Source organism: Equus caballus, chromosome 7 (genome assembly GCF_041296265.1).
Source record: "Equus caballus isolate H_3958 breed thoroughbred chromosome 7, TB-T2T, whole genome shotgun sequence".
NCBI lineage: Eukaryota > Metazoa > Chordata > Mammalia > Perissodactyla > Equidae > Equus > Equus caballus.
In genome coordinates this window covers 33,194,546-33,210,787 of record NC_091690.1, presented here as the reverse complement: position 1 = coordinate 33,210,787, position 16,242 = coordinate 33,194,546, and the positions used below count along the sequence as shown (strand labels likewise).

The 16,242-nt window shown below is 35.4% G+C and overlaps 1 protein-coding gene across 1 annotated transcript; it reads left to right on the top strand.

Annotated features, from left to right (window-relative positions):
• The first annotated feature begins 1,174 nt into the window (after positions 1-1,174).
• Positions 1,175-2,104, top strand: OR8B1AB (olfactory receptor family 8 subfamily B member 1AB). Its single transcript, NM_001391568.1, has one exon. The coding sequence runs from the start codon at positions 1,175-1,177 to the stop codon at positions 2,102-2,104; it is 930 nt and encodes a 309-aa protein (NP_001378497.1).
• The last annotated feature ends 14,138 nt before the right edge of the window (positions 2,105-16,242 follow it).

Sequence of the window (16,242 nt, the reverse complement as noted above, 5' to 3'; positions counted from 1 at the left end):
AAAGATCAATGGTCCAAGGTGTAAATACAACCTTCTTATTTCCCTTTCACATGTAGAATCTATTCCCTGGGGAAGAGACTGAGCAAACTTCCACCCTGTTTATAGCCAACTGCATTATATCATTAAATTCACATTCATCCATCTGCATCTTTTCAAGTGACAAAACGTGTCTTTAGTTTTCTCTGCAGCTTGAGAGTTCTCAAAGTCACATTCAGAAAGTATGCTGTGTAGTTCATAAAGATTTACAGGGCATGTATGAAATTAAATCTTTTGCAGCATCCTCTTAGAATCAAAGTAACCAAAGCCTTCGAATCTTAAATTGCCCTTCTAAGACCAGAGGAGTAAATAACACTGACAAGGAAGCAGTAAAATTTTCTGGCCTAAGGATGGTGAGTTTCTAAATTCTATTTATATGAATTTCCCTTATGCTGTGAAATGGAATTCCAGAGATCTAAGATCTGCCACTTTCTTTCCCACTTTGTGCAATTCTGAGACTCAAGTGAAACTGGAGGAAGAATCTGTTCCAGGGAAGAGTAGAGAATGTTCAGAGATATTAACGGGCTCAGAGGGTACAGTTTCTGAGTCACTAAGTTCCCTTTCCAAGGATGGAACTCTCACTCTTCCACATTTATAGCTTTTACTTTGTGATAAGGGGGCAGTAACTTAATCTCTCCTAGACTCTGGTCCTTTAGTCTAGGATTAGAGACAATCTTTTTGGTTTCCAACCCACGAAGTATAATCTGCATTAGATGCCAGCATCAGGTTGTTGGGTTGAGGGCCTCCACTTTTACTGGTGAGGAGAGGGTTCAAGAGAATTAAGAAATGTTTACATGAGAGTAGGACTATTTTGTTGTGATACTTCCTTCTTCTCCCTACTCCCTTGTTCTTTTTCAGTAGTCATATTTGCATATGACAGCAGTAGTCTTCCCTCTGAAGGAAAAATTAATGATGCCCTTTGCTATATTTAGCTTATAAAGACTCTAAGAAAGGGAAAGTTAGTGTCATTCAGTATCATGATAATGGTAAAGGCAGACTTGATGGGTCCAGATTGGGCTAGTCTCAGATATTCGCAGCACATAACCCCTTTTGTAGGACAAGATATTGTGGGAAGGGCTAGGGTTTCCCTCTAATGTAACCCTTTTTTTCCTGTACTCACAGATCCCTTTGAAGAAGAATGGCTCTTGGAAATAGCTCTTTTGTGACTGAATTCATTTTGTTGGGATTAACAGACCAACCATATCTCCAACTCCCCCTGTTCTTCCTGTTTCTAATAATGTATATGGTTACTGTGTTGGGAAATATGGGTTTGATAACTCTAATTGGACCAAATTCACACTTACACACCCCTATGTACTTTTTTCTTTTTAATTTGTCTGTAATAGATCTCTGCTATTCTACTGTGATTACACCAAAAATGCTGATTAATTTCATATCAAAAAATGTTATCTCCTACATGGGATGCATGACCCAGCTCTACTTTTTCTGTTTTTTTATCATTTCTGAATGCTATGTGCTGACAGCAATGGCCTATGATCGCTACGTGGCCATCTGTAAACCACTTTTGTATAATGTTACCATGTCCCCTAAAGTGTGTTCCAGCCTTTTGCTTAGTTCATACTTGATGGCATTTTCTGGTGCCACAGCCCACACTGGATGCATGCTGAGACTGACCTTCTGTGATGCAAACACCATCAACCATTATTTGTGTGACCTCTTTCCTCTACTCCAGCTCTCCTGCACGAGCACCTACATCAATGAGCTAGTAAATTTTATTGTGGTGGGCATCAACATCATTGTGCCTAGTCTCACCATCTTTGTCTCTTATGGTTTTATCCTCTCCAGCATCTTCCGCATCAGCTCTGTGGAGGGCAGGTCCAAAGCCTTCAGCACCTGCAGTTCCCACATAATTACGGTTTCTCTCTTCTTTGGGTCAGGTGCATTTATGTATCTCAAACCATCTTCTGCTGGATCCATGGATGAGGGCAAAATCTCTTCTGTCTTTTATACCATTGTGGTTCCCACAATGAACCCTTTAATCTACAGTTTGAGGAACAAAGATGTTAAAATTGCTCTGAGAAAAACCATGAGTAGGACAAAGTTTTGATCAGCAACAGTATCTCTGTACATGTACTTTAGAACCAGTAGATTCTGGTTGTTTTATTACAGGAATTTAAGTGGAAGCCTTGTTATCCTATATCTTTGTTACTATGGCAAACAAAATTTGAGTCTTCTGTCAATTTGTTTCCAAGTTTTTAATAGTAGATCTTCCTTCCTCACCATTTCACAATTCCTCCTCCTTTTAACCATTTGACCTGTTTAAGAATAACACTAAAGAATAAATTTATCTCTGCTTTTTCCATTGTCATTATGGTGTTTGTTTTTCTCTCCTGCAGATAGGTAAACGGTTCTGCAAATGATCAAGTAAAGTAACAGTAGGGTGATATTGTGCCATTGGGGATTTTCTATCCACCACTTATATTGTGCTGTTGGAATCAGGATCAGATGCTCTGTTTCCACTCCTTTCTTTACATCCTCAATTGGCCAGGAATGTACCCCCTTTAGATGTCAGTGTTTTACAGATATAACAGGTCCTATAAAATCTATAAAATATAATCCACTTTCTGGCAGTAAACACTATGCATTAAGCTTATTTTGGCAGACACTTCATTTTTACGTTTGTCTCCTGGGCTATTCTGAATCTGAATAAATATGGTGAGTTTCATAAGTACACAAAGTTAAAATTAGAGCTTGCTGATTTAGACACAGAAGTGCCAAACACACAGAAGAATTTTCATTTTTAACAATGTTGTTACCGGTACATACAGGCAGCCTAATTCAAAAATATATCTTCATTGCAAATTGCGTATACACCTCAAAGTAGGACCAGATTCCCCTTAGGTTGTCCTTTTGTTCTACTTTTCCTTCCATTTTTCCTTTTGTTATTCTGACTTTTCTTGTTCTCTTTGAGAATGGCCAAAGCTGTTCCAACTGCCACTTGCTTCTGAATGCTTCTGTCAGCCCAATGCATTTAATATTCAAAAAAATACATGTAACTCCACCGTTTATTGCCAAACACAGCACTAAGAGAGGATGATTGGGGAATAATACATATGTGTCTCAGGATTCCAATAAGAGGGATGGATGGTTTATTATAACACTTGCATTCATTCCTGTCTAAAATGACATGACACCAAACATTTGGAAAAAGATCATATAGTTCTTACTATAAATTCTGTTACTTATCACTTATGGAAAATGCTACATGTAGTGATAGGAGAAACATGCTGACCATTGTTTTACTTATTTAGTGAGGTTTATCATGAAAAAAAAGTATATACTAATGATACACTATTTTCCTAGGAACATTTTGTGAAATTACTTAAACTTTGTCTCACCAATAAGATAATAAATGTATTTAACTAGGTGCTTTTTCCTATAATTTCCCTATTTCGCCAATGGTTTTTCTGTTTATATATTTAGATTATCAAATATAATGGTGGGGTCAAGAAATACTTGTTGAATTGAATTATCTTGTCTTAATAACAACAATAATAAATGTAATGTTATAAGTAATTAATACAATATTATAAATAATAAAAATCAGAAAGAACTTTGGGGTATTATTTCTTTTTCAGAGTGTAATGTGGCAGCCATAGAGAGGTGCTGCTAACTCCACTTCAGGAAAACCAGTTGCGGGGAGCATCATTGACTGAAAGTCTATAACTGATACTCCTTTGGATCCACCAAAGTGTTCAGGCAGAGTCCATACTTACTGGGAGATGTCCTCAGCCAATGGCTTAGCATAATTGTCATACAGGTGCTGACCAATTTCTGTGTGATGGAGGGCTCTTCTGAGAGGCAATCTTTCCTTAGGGACTTCCTATCATCCTGACTAAGACTTTTTAAAACTGCACTGTAATCTGAGATTTTCCTAGATTCTTCCTTCTCTGTCTCCTTTCTTAGGTGTGAGATTTTCATTCTGGTCTGAAGCATTTATCACTGACTCCCACTCCCTCCCATTTTACCCTTCACAGGCATTTACCACAATAAATGTCTTGCAAGTCTAATCATTTCTTGGAATCTGTTTCTTGAGGAGCTCTAAATGACACAGCGGACTCATGCTAAGAGATTTTTTTTTTTTGAGGAAGATTAGCCCTGAGCTAACATCTGTGCCTATCTTCCTCTACATTATATGTGGGACACCTACCACAGCACAGCTTGCCAAATGGTGCCATGTCTGCACCCGGGATCAGAGCCGACGGACCCCAGGCCGCCAAAGTGGAACGTGCCCACTTTGCTGCACCACCGGGCCAGCCCCCTAAGAGATTTTAAAACCTAGTTTTAGGTTCTGATAATCAAGACCAATTGGCTTTGTTATAAAGCAAGACAAATAAATCCATGGGACAGAATAAAATATTCTGAAACAGAGTCTCACTTATGAAGTCAATTGATTTTTGGCCAAGCAACTAAATAAATGCATAAGTAAAAGAAAATGTTTTAAGCAATTGATGCTGGAAACACTAACTATTTATGAGGAAAACAGTGAACTTTGATCTCTATCTCACATCATACACAAAAATTAATTTTAAATGGATAAAAACTATACACACAAAGCTTTGACATAAATCTTCTAGAAGAAAACATAGAAAAATATGTTAGTATAGGCATAGATTTCTTAGACATATTCTAAACCTAAAAGAAAGCAGTAAACCTAAAAGAAGAAAAAAGATAAAATGAGCATCGTTTAAATTAGAACATCTATTTATCAAAAAATATTCATGGGCCAGCTAGAGACTTGGAGAATATTTGCAACAGATATATCTGAGAAAAGTATTATATCTAGAATATATAACAACTTAATAATTAAACTATATCTCAATGATAAAAAGACCATCTCATAAATGGGCAAATAATTTGAAAGACAAATTCCAAAGGAAGGCGTGCAAATACCAACAAGCACGTGAAAATGTGTCTAACTTGCTGCACCTCTTAGATGTATAGTCCGTAGGTGGACAGCACTCCCTTATCAGCTACAGCATCCTCCCTCACTTCATTACCTGGTCTGTGCCCTTTGAGTAGTTCAAGCAGTTGTCAGGCTTTCTTGTTGGTCTCCTTCCATGTTGGACCCTGCTTCCTCTGGGTGAAGCCTCTACTTCAGAGGTTGAAGTACTAGCTCTGTGGCACCTCCAAAACTTCCGTTAATCCAAGTACCAATACTGTAGAGCTTCTCCTCTGAGATTCTAAAATCTGGTTAATGTTCTTCTTTCTGTTTGTCCCACTGTTCATGAGAGTGGTCGCTATTAGCCTTTACTTTTTCTCTGCTGCATCCTTTTGCTCTTTCCTCCTTGCGATATCTGTATATTCAATTCTTTTTGAAAAATATCCTCTATGGGAAGTACATAGTATGCTATTTTTTTTGACTGGAATTTGTCTGATACAGGGAACACATTTTATATAATTTAGATGGATTGATTTGCCCACCTCACAAGACATAATCCTATGCAATTAACAAAGGCCAAACCCTGATGACAGTGATTAGTCAGAAAAAGAAATTTGGCTATTGTCTTTTTTGCCAAAATTATTTATAAAGAACATTTTTTTTCTCCTTGAAGGTACTGAATTAGTAGGATTAAATATGGGATTCTGGTAGTTCTATTTTCACTACAAGGGAAGAGCCCACCTGAGATTAAAATGGAGTAGAATCAATCAGAATAAAAAGCGTGGGGAGAGACAAACCCCCATGAATGATTGGCACTGCCCATTCACATAAGAGGCCATGTATATTCTTGGCTTACCAGTTGTATACACTTTTTTGGTATATGTTGGTGTATCTGGGCAAAATATGAGTAGCAGGTATGACATATGCCCTGAAGTCTGAATGTGATATCCAAGTCTTCAGCACTCCCTGTTGACAGTCTGAATCATCAAAATGTCTGGCTCAGTGCTATAACTCAGCAGGCTCATTTTACAGGTTGACTTTATATTCTTTTGATCAACAGCCAAAAATTATTAATTTTTTAAATTAAAATGCAATCCACATAAAACTAAATGGTTAAAAATTAAATGTAGAGTTTTGTTAACTTAATATAATTAGAAAATTTGAAGTAAAATTTTTAAATACACTAAGAATTTTTCAAGACAGCTTTCAGATATTTAGAATTACTATATCCATAAATTGATGAAATTCTTGAAATAATGAATAGAGTCATATACGGTTTTATTATCCTTCTATATCTGCTTCATAACCACAGTTTTAATTGGGAAAAAGTTTGTTTTATTTGTATGGAATTCCCATATAAATACATGTTAACACATAGAACCTAGAGTAGAGACTAGATAGATGCTCTCGGGAGGGCAAGAGGGGAATGTGTCTGATGGATGGCCCATACCATGCTTTGGCTGGAGGCAAGAATGGTCACCCAAATGAGGCACTCACTGCTCTGTTTCAACAGCCCAATCAAAGAGGTGCTCCACCACCTGGTCACCAGCAACAGCTGCCACATGCAGAGGGACAGTGTGCATTGTGGACAAGAGGCTCAAGGGGCTGCTGGAGGAGTTTGTTTCAGGTGCCCAAGGGGCAAGGTGCTGTGGTCCGTGGTGGTGGGAAGCCAGGCAGGGAATCCTGATGGTCACTGCTCTAGGCAGATGCCCCAATCTCTGTCATCCTATTTCAGATACTTCTGCCCATTTCTAGCAAGCGTATCATTTTATTGGTATCTAAATTAGTTGCAGTGTGATTGCTCTAAGAATACACAAGACCTTCTGCAAATTAATGCTTCTTTGTTATTTTGAAACATTTGAAATGAAAAAGTGAAATTAGTTCAAAATTAAATTTGTCAATGAAATCAAGAACTCCTATATTGTTTAAATATAATTTCAATTGCTAAGTTTTAAGTGGTGGTAAAGATTATTTAAAACCTTTTCACTTTTGCATTCAAAATTTCTCACTGATGAAAAGAAATTGGAATATAAAAGAAATTGGAGATATGATTATGAAAAATTCTTGATCAGGAATTGCAAATAACTATTTCAAGCACAGAGCCTGATATAAAAAAATTATGTTCCAGATGCAAGTAAAAATTTTCACTATAATTATGACTATATTTTATTTAGGAATATTATCTAATAAAAAATGAAATCATGTATCTCTTTTGAGAGATATTTTTGACTTTTGAATAGTTTACATTAATATAGTATGAAATGAATATGTCGATTTTTCTGATTTTATTGTCAAATGTAACATAATATTAAAATGTTCATAAAACATACATTTTTGTTTTAATAAATAATGCAAAAATCTATGTAACCACAATCTAAGTCATAAAATAGAATATTGTAGAATATTTTACTCAGTGTTTCTAGCTGTTTTCGGTGGGTGGTTACATCCCGATAACCTAGCCCAACAATACCAGATATGAAAGTCGTTAAATTTCTTATTTAGTCAACTTTGTTCTCAAATTAGGTTAAGAGGTCATGGGTCATTTGGTGTATAGTTATACTTTAGATGGATGTCTTCAGCTTCAAATATGTGTTACAAAAATCACACACTAATTTTCCTTAATAAGTTCTGATGGATCTACTGAATGATACATTGTTTAAAATATTGAGCTCCATAAATGTTTACACAAATATATTTTATGTAAAAAATGTAACATTTACAAAAATATTTCAATTTTTGTTTAATAAGGCCTAGTTTACATAGAGCAAAATACACAAGTATGAAGTATACAGCTTGATAACTTTTTAACTAAAGATAAACTCATTTAATCACCATCCAGAAAAAAAATATGGAATATTTCCATGACTCTAGAAATTTCCCTCATGTCCCTTTATAGTCAATAGCCACCCACATCCACCACTTGAGGTAACCATTGCTCCATTGCTCTAATTTCTTTTGAGTAGTTTTGCTTGTTCTTAAAAATCTTATAAATAAAAAAAAAATAAATACCTTTTATACTCTTTTGTGCCTGCCTTCTTTGTTCAACATAATGGTTTTTGTATTTCAGCCATATTGGTGCATGTATCAGAACATTATTTTCTGGGAAGTATCTCATTGAATGTATTTTACTGGTGTATTCTCTTATTGATAGAAATTTGGCTATTATAAATAAAACTTCAATGAACATTCTTGTGCAAGTTTTTTTTAACTTTTTAAAAAATTTACTTTCTTGAGGTCATGTTGGCTTATAACATTGCATAATAATTATCTAATAAAAAATGAAATCATGTATCTCTTTTGAGAGATATTTTTGACTTTTGAATAGTGTGCATCATTATGTTTTGACTTCTGTATAGACTGCTTTGTGTTCACCAACAAAAGTCTAGTTTATTTTTTTTGACATATACATTAATTTCTTTGGGTATAGAACTACAACAGAAATGTCTGGATCAGAGGCTACATGTATGTATAACTTTATTAGAAAACATCAATTTGTTTTCCAAAGTACTTGCATAATTTTACTCTGCTAACAGGAGTGTATGAAAGTTCCCATTCACATGTAGACTTGGTATTGTTAGTCTTATTAATTTTAGCCATTTTCATGTGTATACAGTGGCATCTCATTATAACTTCAATTTACATTTTCCTTAGAACAAAGGACACTGAGATGAATCTTTTCAAATTTTTTAATATTTGAGTCTGTATTGCTTCTTGGAATGGTAACTTTAAAATATTTGCCACTTAAACATATTAGAAAAAAATACTATCTCTGTTCTCAGATGACATGATTATCTCTGTAAACAATCTTCAAAACTGACAGCAACAACTGAAAAATAAGCAAATGAACAAAAAGACTTTTGGAACTAAGAAATGACTATAGGAATGTCACAGGATACAAAGTTGACAAACAAAAGTAAATTGCTTTCTTCTACACTAGAAATTGGATAATTGGAATTGGAAATGAAAAACACAATACTATTCGTTTTACCACCCCTACCCTCTCCCCACAAAACAAGAAATAAGTAGGTATAAGTCTAAGAAAATATATACAAGATCTACACACGAAAAGCTACAAAACTCTAATAAAAAATAATCAAAAAGGTCTAAATAAATGGAAAAATATTCCATGTTTATGTATTGAAAGACTCAATAATCTTAAGAGGTCAGTTCTTCCCAACTTTATCTATAGATTCAATGTGATCCCAATCAAAATCTCAGCAAGTTTTGGTGGATATCAACAAACTGTCTCTAAAGTTTATATGGAAAGGCAAAAGACACAGAATATCAAATACAATACTGAAAGACAACAAAGTTGTAGGACAGACACTATCCAACTTCAAGGCTCACTATAAAACTACAATAATCAAGACAGTGTGTTATTGCTGAAAGAAAAGACACATAGATCAATGGATCAGTATAAAGTGCCTGGAAATAGACCTACAAAATATAGTCAACTGATCTTTGACAAAGGAGCAAAGGCAAGTCAATGGAGAAATTCTACTCTTTTCAACAAATGATGCCGGAAACTTCTCACATCCATAGCAAAATCATGACCTTACATTTTTCAGAAAAACCCCTCAAACTATATCGAAGACCTAATTTAAGATTCAAACTACAAAACTTCCAGAGGAACTCATAAGAGAAAATTTAGGTGAATTAGGTGAGTTAGGAGAATCTGGATTTGGTGATGAGTTGTTTCTTTTTAAATTTTTTTATTGAGTTCATAATAGTTTACGTCAATGCGAAATTTCAGTTGTACATTATTTCTTGACTGTAACCACATAAATGCTCCCTTTTATCCCCTGTGCCCGTCTCCCACCCCCCTTCCCCTGGTGGGCACTGAACTGTTTTCTTTGTCCATGTGTTTTTTCATATTCCACATGAGTGAAATCATCTAGTGTTTGCGTTTCTTGGTCTGTCTTATTTCGCTTGGCATAATTCCCTCCAGGTCATTCGATGTTGTTGCAAATGGGGTGTTTTTGTCTGTTTTACGGTTGAGTAGTATTCCATTGTGTGTATATATATATATATACCACATCTTTTTTATCCAATCATCAGTTGATGGGCACTTTGATTGTTTCCACGTCTTGGCTATTGTGAATAGTGCTGCAATGAACATAGGGATGCATATGTTACTTTGAATTGTTGATTTCAAGTTGTTTGGGTAGATACCCAGTAGTAGGATAGCTGGGTCATATGGTAGCTCTATTTCTAGTTTTTTGAGGAATTTCCATACTGTTTTCCATAGTGGCTGCACCAGTTTGCATTCTCACAAGCACTTGTTATTTTTAGTCTTAGTGATTATCGCCATTTTAGCAGGCATAAGGTGGTATCTTAGTGTAGTTTTGATTTGCATTTCCCTGATGATTAGTGATGTTGAACATCCTTTGCACGTGTTTGTTGGCCATCTGTACATCTTCTTTGGAAAAATGTTTGTTCATATCCTCTGCCCATTTTTTGATCAGGCTGTTTTTTTTTTTTATTGTTCAGTTGTATGTGTTCCTTATGTATTATGGAGATTAACCCCTTGTCAGATACATGATTTGCAAATATTTTCTCCCAGTTGGTGGGTTGTCTCTTTGTTTTGATTCTAGTTTCTTCTGTCTTGCAGAATCTCTTTAGTCTGATGAACTCCCACTTGTTTATTTTTTTCTTTTGTTTACCTTTTCTGAGAAGACATGGTATTTGAAAAGATCCTTCCAGGTTCAATGTCAAAGAGTATATTACCTAAATAATCTTCCAGGAGTTTTATGGTTTCTGGACTTATCTTCAAGTCTTTGATCCATTTTTAGTTTATTTTTGTGTATGGCATGAGATAATGGTCTACATTCATTCTTTTTGCATGTGGCTGTCCAGTTTTCCCAACACCATTTATTGAAGAGATTCTCTGTTCTCCATTGTATGTTCTTGGCACCTTTGTCGAAGATTAGCTGTCCATAGAAGTGCAGTTTAATTCTGGGCTTTCAGTTCTGTTCCATGGATCTGTGTGCATGTTTTTGTACCCGTACCATGCCATTTTGATCACTGTGGCTTTGTAGTATGTTTTGAAGTCAGGGATTGTGATGCCTCCTGCTTTGTTCTTTTTTTCTCAGGATTGCTTTAGCAATTTGGGGTCTTGGGCTGCCCCATATGAATTTTAGGATTCTTTCTTCTGTTTCCATGAAGAATGTGCTTGGGGTTCTGATTGGGATTGCATTGAATCTTTACATTGTTTCTGGTATTATTGGATGTTTATTGGAATATGTTTATTCTTCCAATCCATGTGCACGGAATCTCTTTCCATCTCTTTATGTCATTATCAATCTCTTTCAGTAACGTTTTATAGTTTTCATTGTATTAAGTCCATTACCTCCTTGGTTAAATTTATTCCTAGGTATTTTGTTCTTTTAGTTGCAATTGTAAATGGAATTTAATTCTTGAGTTCTCTTTCTGTAAGTTCGTTATTAGAGTACAGAAAAGCAACTGATTTTTATAAGTTGATTTTTTACCCTGAAAATTTACTGTAGTTATTAATTATTTCTAATAGTTTTCCTATGGATTCTTTAGGGTTTTCTATATTTAAGATCATGTCATCTGCGAACAGTGGGAGTTTCACTTCCTCACTCCTATTCAGATTTCCTCAATTTGTTGATGTAGTATATCACATTGATTGATTTGGAGATGGTGAACCATCCTGTGCCCCTAGTATAAATCCCACTTGATTATAATGTATGATCCTTTTGATATATTGCTGAATTCGGGTTGCCAAAATTTTGCTGAGGATTTTTAATCTATGTTCATCAGAGATATTGGCCTGTAGTTTTCCTTTTTTGTGTTGTCCTTGTCAGACTTTGGCATCAGAGTGATGTTGGCCTTGTAGAATGTGTTAAGAAGTGTTACATCTTCCATAATTTTTTGGAATAGCTTGAGAAGGATAGGTATTAAACCCTCTCTGAAAGTTTGGTATGATTCCCCAGGGAAGCCATCTGGTCCTAGGCCTTTATTCTTTGGGATGATTTTGATTACTGTTTCAATCTCTTTCCTTGTGATTTGTCTAATTAAATTATCTGGTTTTTATTGATTTGGATTTTGGAGGTTGTAAGAGTGTAAGAATTTATCAATTTCCTCTAGATTACCCACTTTTGTGGAATATAGTTTTTCATAGTATTCTCTTATAATCCATTGTGCTTCTGTTGTTATTTAACCTCTTTAATTTCTAATTTTCTTTATCTGAGCTTTCTCTCTTTTTTTTCTTTGTAAGTCTGGCCAGGGGTTTTTGAATTTTATTTATCTTCTCAAAGAGCAAGCTCTTTGTTTTGTTGATCCTTTCTACTGCCTTTTTTGTTTCAATAACATTTATTTATGCTCTAATTTGTTTTATTTCTCTCCTTATGATCACTTTGTGTTTTGTTTGTTCTTCTTTTTCTAATTCAGTTAGATGTAATTTGAGGTTGCTTATTTGGAAATTTTCTTGTTTGTTAAGGTGTGCCTGTATTGCAATGAATTTCCCTATTAATGTGGCTTTTGCTGCATTGCATATGAGTTGGTATGGAATGTTATCATTTTCATTTGTTTCCAGATATTTTCTGATTTCTCCTTTAATTTCTTCAGTGATCCATTGCTTGTTCAATAGCATATTGTTTAGTCTCCACATCTTTGTCCCTTTCTCAGCTTTTACCTTGTAATTAATTTCTAGCTTTACAGCATTGTGATCAGAAAAGATGCTTGCTATTATTTCAATTTTTTAAAATTTATAGAGGCTTGCCTTGTTTCCCAATATATGGTCTATCCTTGAAAATGTTCTGTGCACAGTTGAGAAGAATGTGTATTCTGCTGTTTTTGAATGGATGTTCTATATATGTCTATTAAGTCCAACTGGTTTAGCTTTTCATTTAATTACACTGTTTCCTTGTTGATTTTCTGTCTGGATGATGTATCCATTGATGTACGTGTAATGTTGAGGTCCCCTACTATTATTGAGTTATTATTAATATCTTCTTTTAGGTTCGTCAATACTTGCTTTATGACCTTTGGTGCCCCTGTGTTGGGTGCATAGATATTTATAACTGTTATTTCTTCTTGATGGAGTGTGCCTTTGATCATTATATACTGCCCTTCTTTGTCTCTCTTTGTCTGTCTTATCTTGAAGTCTACATTGTCTGCTATAAATATTGTGACACCTGCTTTCTTTTGTTTGCCATTAGCTTGTAGTATAATTTTCCATCCCTTCACTCTGAGCCTGTGTTTTTCATTGGAGTTTAGATGTGTTTCCTGGAGGCAGAAATTGTTGGGTCTTGTTCTTTAATCCATCTCACCACTGTGTCTCTTTTTATGGCGAATTCAATCCATTTGCATTTAGGGTGATTATCGATATTTGAGGATTTAATGCTGTCATTTAATCACTCGTTTTTCCAGTTCCCCTCCCTTTCTTTTGTTTCTTTTCCTGTGTGTTTTGGTCTACCAAATGAATTATGTAATTTTCTATGATGTGTTTCTTTGTTTGCTCCTTATTTATTATTTGTATCTCTGTTCTGCTTTTATGTTTAGTGGTTACCATGAGGTTTTTATTCAGAATCTCGTGTATAAGATAGTCCATTTTCTGATGTGCTCTGATTTCCTTAGTGTAAAGCAATTCAGTCCCTTTCTCTCTCCCTCCTAAGTTGTTCATATCACATTTTATTCCATCTTGTGTTGTGTGTTTGTGGTTAAAATGATAAGATTATCTCTCTTTCTTGATATTTTCCTTCCCTTTCTCTATACTTGAGTATTTGCTATCCTATTCGGATTCTGTCTACCTATTTATCTCCTTCCTCTGTGCTTTGAAACCCCTTTCTCCCTTTTTATTCAGGTCTGAGGGCCTTCTTGAGGATTTCTCGTAGGTTGTGTCTCGTGGTTCCAAACTCCCTTAGCTTTTGTTTTTTCTGGGAAAGTTGTTATTTCTCCATCATATCTGAAGGATATTTTTGCTGGATAGAGTAATTGTGGCTGAAAACTTTTCTCTTTCAAAGATTTAAATATGTCATTCCATTCTCTCCTAGTTTGTAAGGTTTCTACTGAGAAATCTGCTGAAAGCCTGATAGGGATTCCTTTGTAGGTTATTTTCTTCTGCCTTGCTGCCCTTAGTATTCATTCTTTGTCATTCATTTTGTCAAGTTGTACTACTCTTTGCCTTGTGGTAGGCCTTTTTAAATTGACTTATATAGGAGATCTGGAAGCCTGTTACACACAGATTTCCATCTTTTTCTCTAAGTTTGGGAAGTTCTCTGCTATTATTTCCTTGAACACACTTTCTGCTCCATTCTCTTTCTCTTCTCCTTCTTGAATACCTATAAGTCTTATCTTGCATTTCCTAATTGAGTAAGATATTTCTTGGAGAATTTCTTCATTTCTTTTCAGTCTTAGTTCTCTCTCCTCCTCTGTCTGGAGCATTTCAACATGTCTATCTTCGATTATGCTGATATGCTTCTCTATGATATCCACTTGAGTGTTCAGGGAATCCATATTTTGTTTTATCTCTTCCATTGTGTCTTTCATCTCTAATATTTCTGATTGATTCTTCTTTAGTTTCGATCTCTTTTGTGAAGCACCTCCTGAACTCGTTGAATTGTTTCTCTACATTCTCTCTTACCTGTTTGAGTTTTTTCATTATAGCTATTTTGAATACATTGTCATTTAGATTACATATTATTGTGTCCTCAGGTTTGAATCCTGGGTACTTGTCATTTTCTCTCTGGTCTGGAGATTTGATATAATGTTTGATATTGCTAGAGGGGGTGGCTCTGGTCTTACACATCCTGATATTATTTGGTTGCAGTTACTGCCTATCACCACTGAGTGTGGGTGCACAGTCGCATATTCTTAGCCCTCCACCTCCAGCTGAGATCCAAGGCAGTGGATTGGGTGTGAGGTGGTTGGGGGAAGGGCTGCTTTCTCCTATGTGCTCTTGGGGCTTTCCAGTTAGGTTTTCACTATCTGCTTTCCTGGGGTGTTGGCTTGATGAAGTCACCCCCATGAAAGCTCTCACCCCTGTAGAGGTCTTCCTTCTAGGCTGCACAGGCCCTTGGGGGGGATCCTTGATGTTCCCATGAATCAATGTCCCCTCCCCTGTTCCTTCCCTCTTGGAGGCCTCCCAGAATCGTGATCACAGTCTTTAGGGGAGGGAGTGAAGTTTTCCTTTACCCCATTCCAGCTCCTCTGAGGGGTAATCCAGCCTCTCCTCCCTCTGTCATATTGCTGCATGTGTCTCTCCAACATTTTTGTGTTGTGTTAGGATGCCTTCTGCTGGGATATGAATGTCTCTTTTCGTTGTATGGTGGAGAGGAGAGAATCCCAGGCATGTTCACTCCACCATGATGATGACTTCACTCCTGGTGATGAGTTTTTAGATGCAACATCAAAGCATGATTCATGAAAGAAAAAAATTGATGTGAGACTTTATTAAAATTAAAAACTTCTCCTCTGTAAAAGACACTGTTAAGAAACTGAAGAGCAAGCTGCAGAATGAGAGAAAATATTTGTAAAACATATCTGATAAAAGACTTGTATCTGCAATATGCAAATAATTCTAAAACTCAACAATAAGAAAACAAACAACTCAATTAAAAAAATCCAAAGATCTGAACAAATACCTCACCTCAAGAGATATGCAGATGGGAAATCAGCATTTGAGAAATTGTTTGATATCATTTGTTTTTGGAGAATTTGAAATTGACTTGGCAAGAATAAGATTTAGAATGACTAAAATTGAAAAACTGAAAGTACTAAATGCTAATAAGGATCTAGAGCAACAAGAACTCTCATTCATTGCTGGTTGTAATGAAGAATGGTACAGCCACTTTGGAGGACAGTTTTGCAGTTTCTTACAAAAATAAACATATTCTTACCTTACAATCCAGAAATCATGCTCCTACACATTTACTCAATTGATTTGAAAGATCATGTCCATACAAAATCCTTCATAAGAATGTTTAAAGCAGCTTTATTTATGAATGCCAAAACTACAAGCAAACAAGATGTTCTTAAGGAGGTGCATGGATAAACATACTATGGTACATTCATATAAGGGAACATTATTCAGAGATAAAAAGAAATTAACTATCATGCCACAAAAAGACATAAAGCAACCTTAACTACATATTTCCAAGTGAAAGAAACAGCTTAAAATAGCTAAATAGTGTAGGTTTCCAATTGTATGACATTCTGGAAAAGGCAAAACTATAGAGGCAATAAAAAGATCAGTTATTGTCAGATCTTTGGAGGGAGTAGGGATGGATGATTAAGAGAAAAATTGGGGATTTTTAAGACAGTGTAACTATTCTTCATTA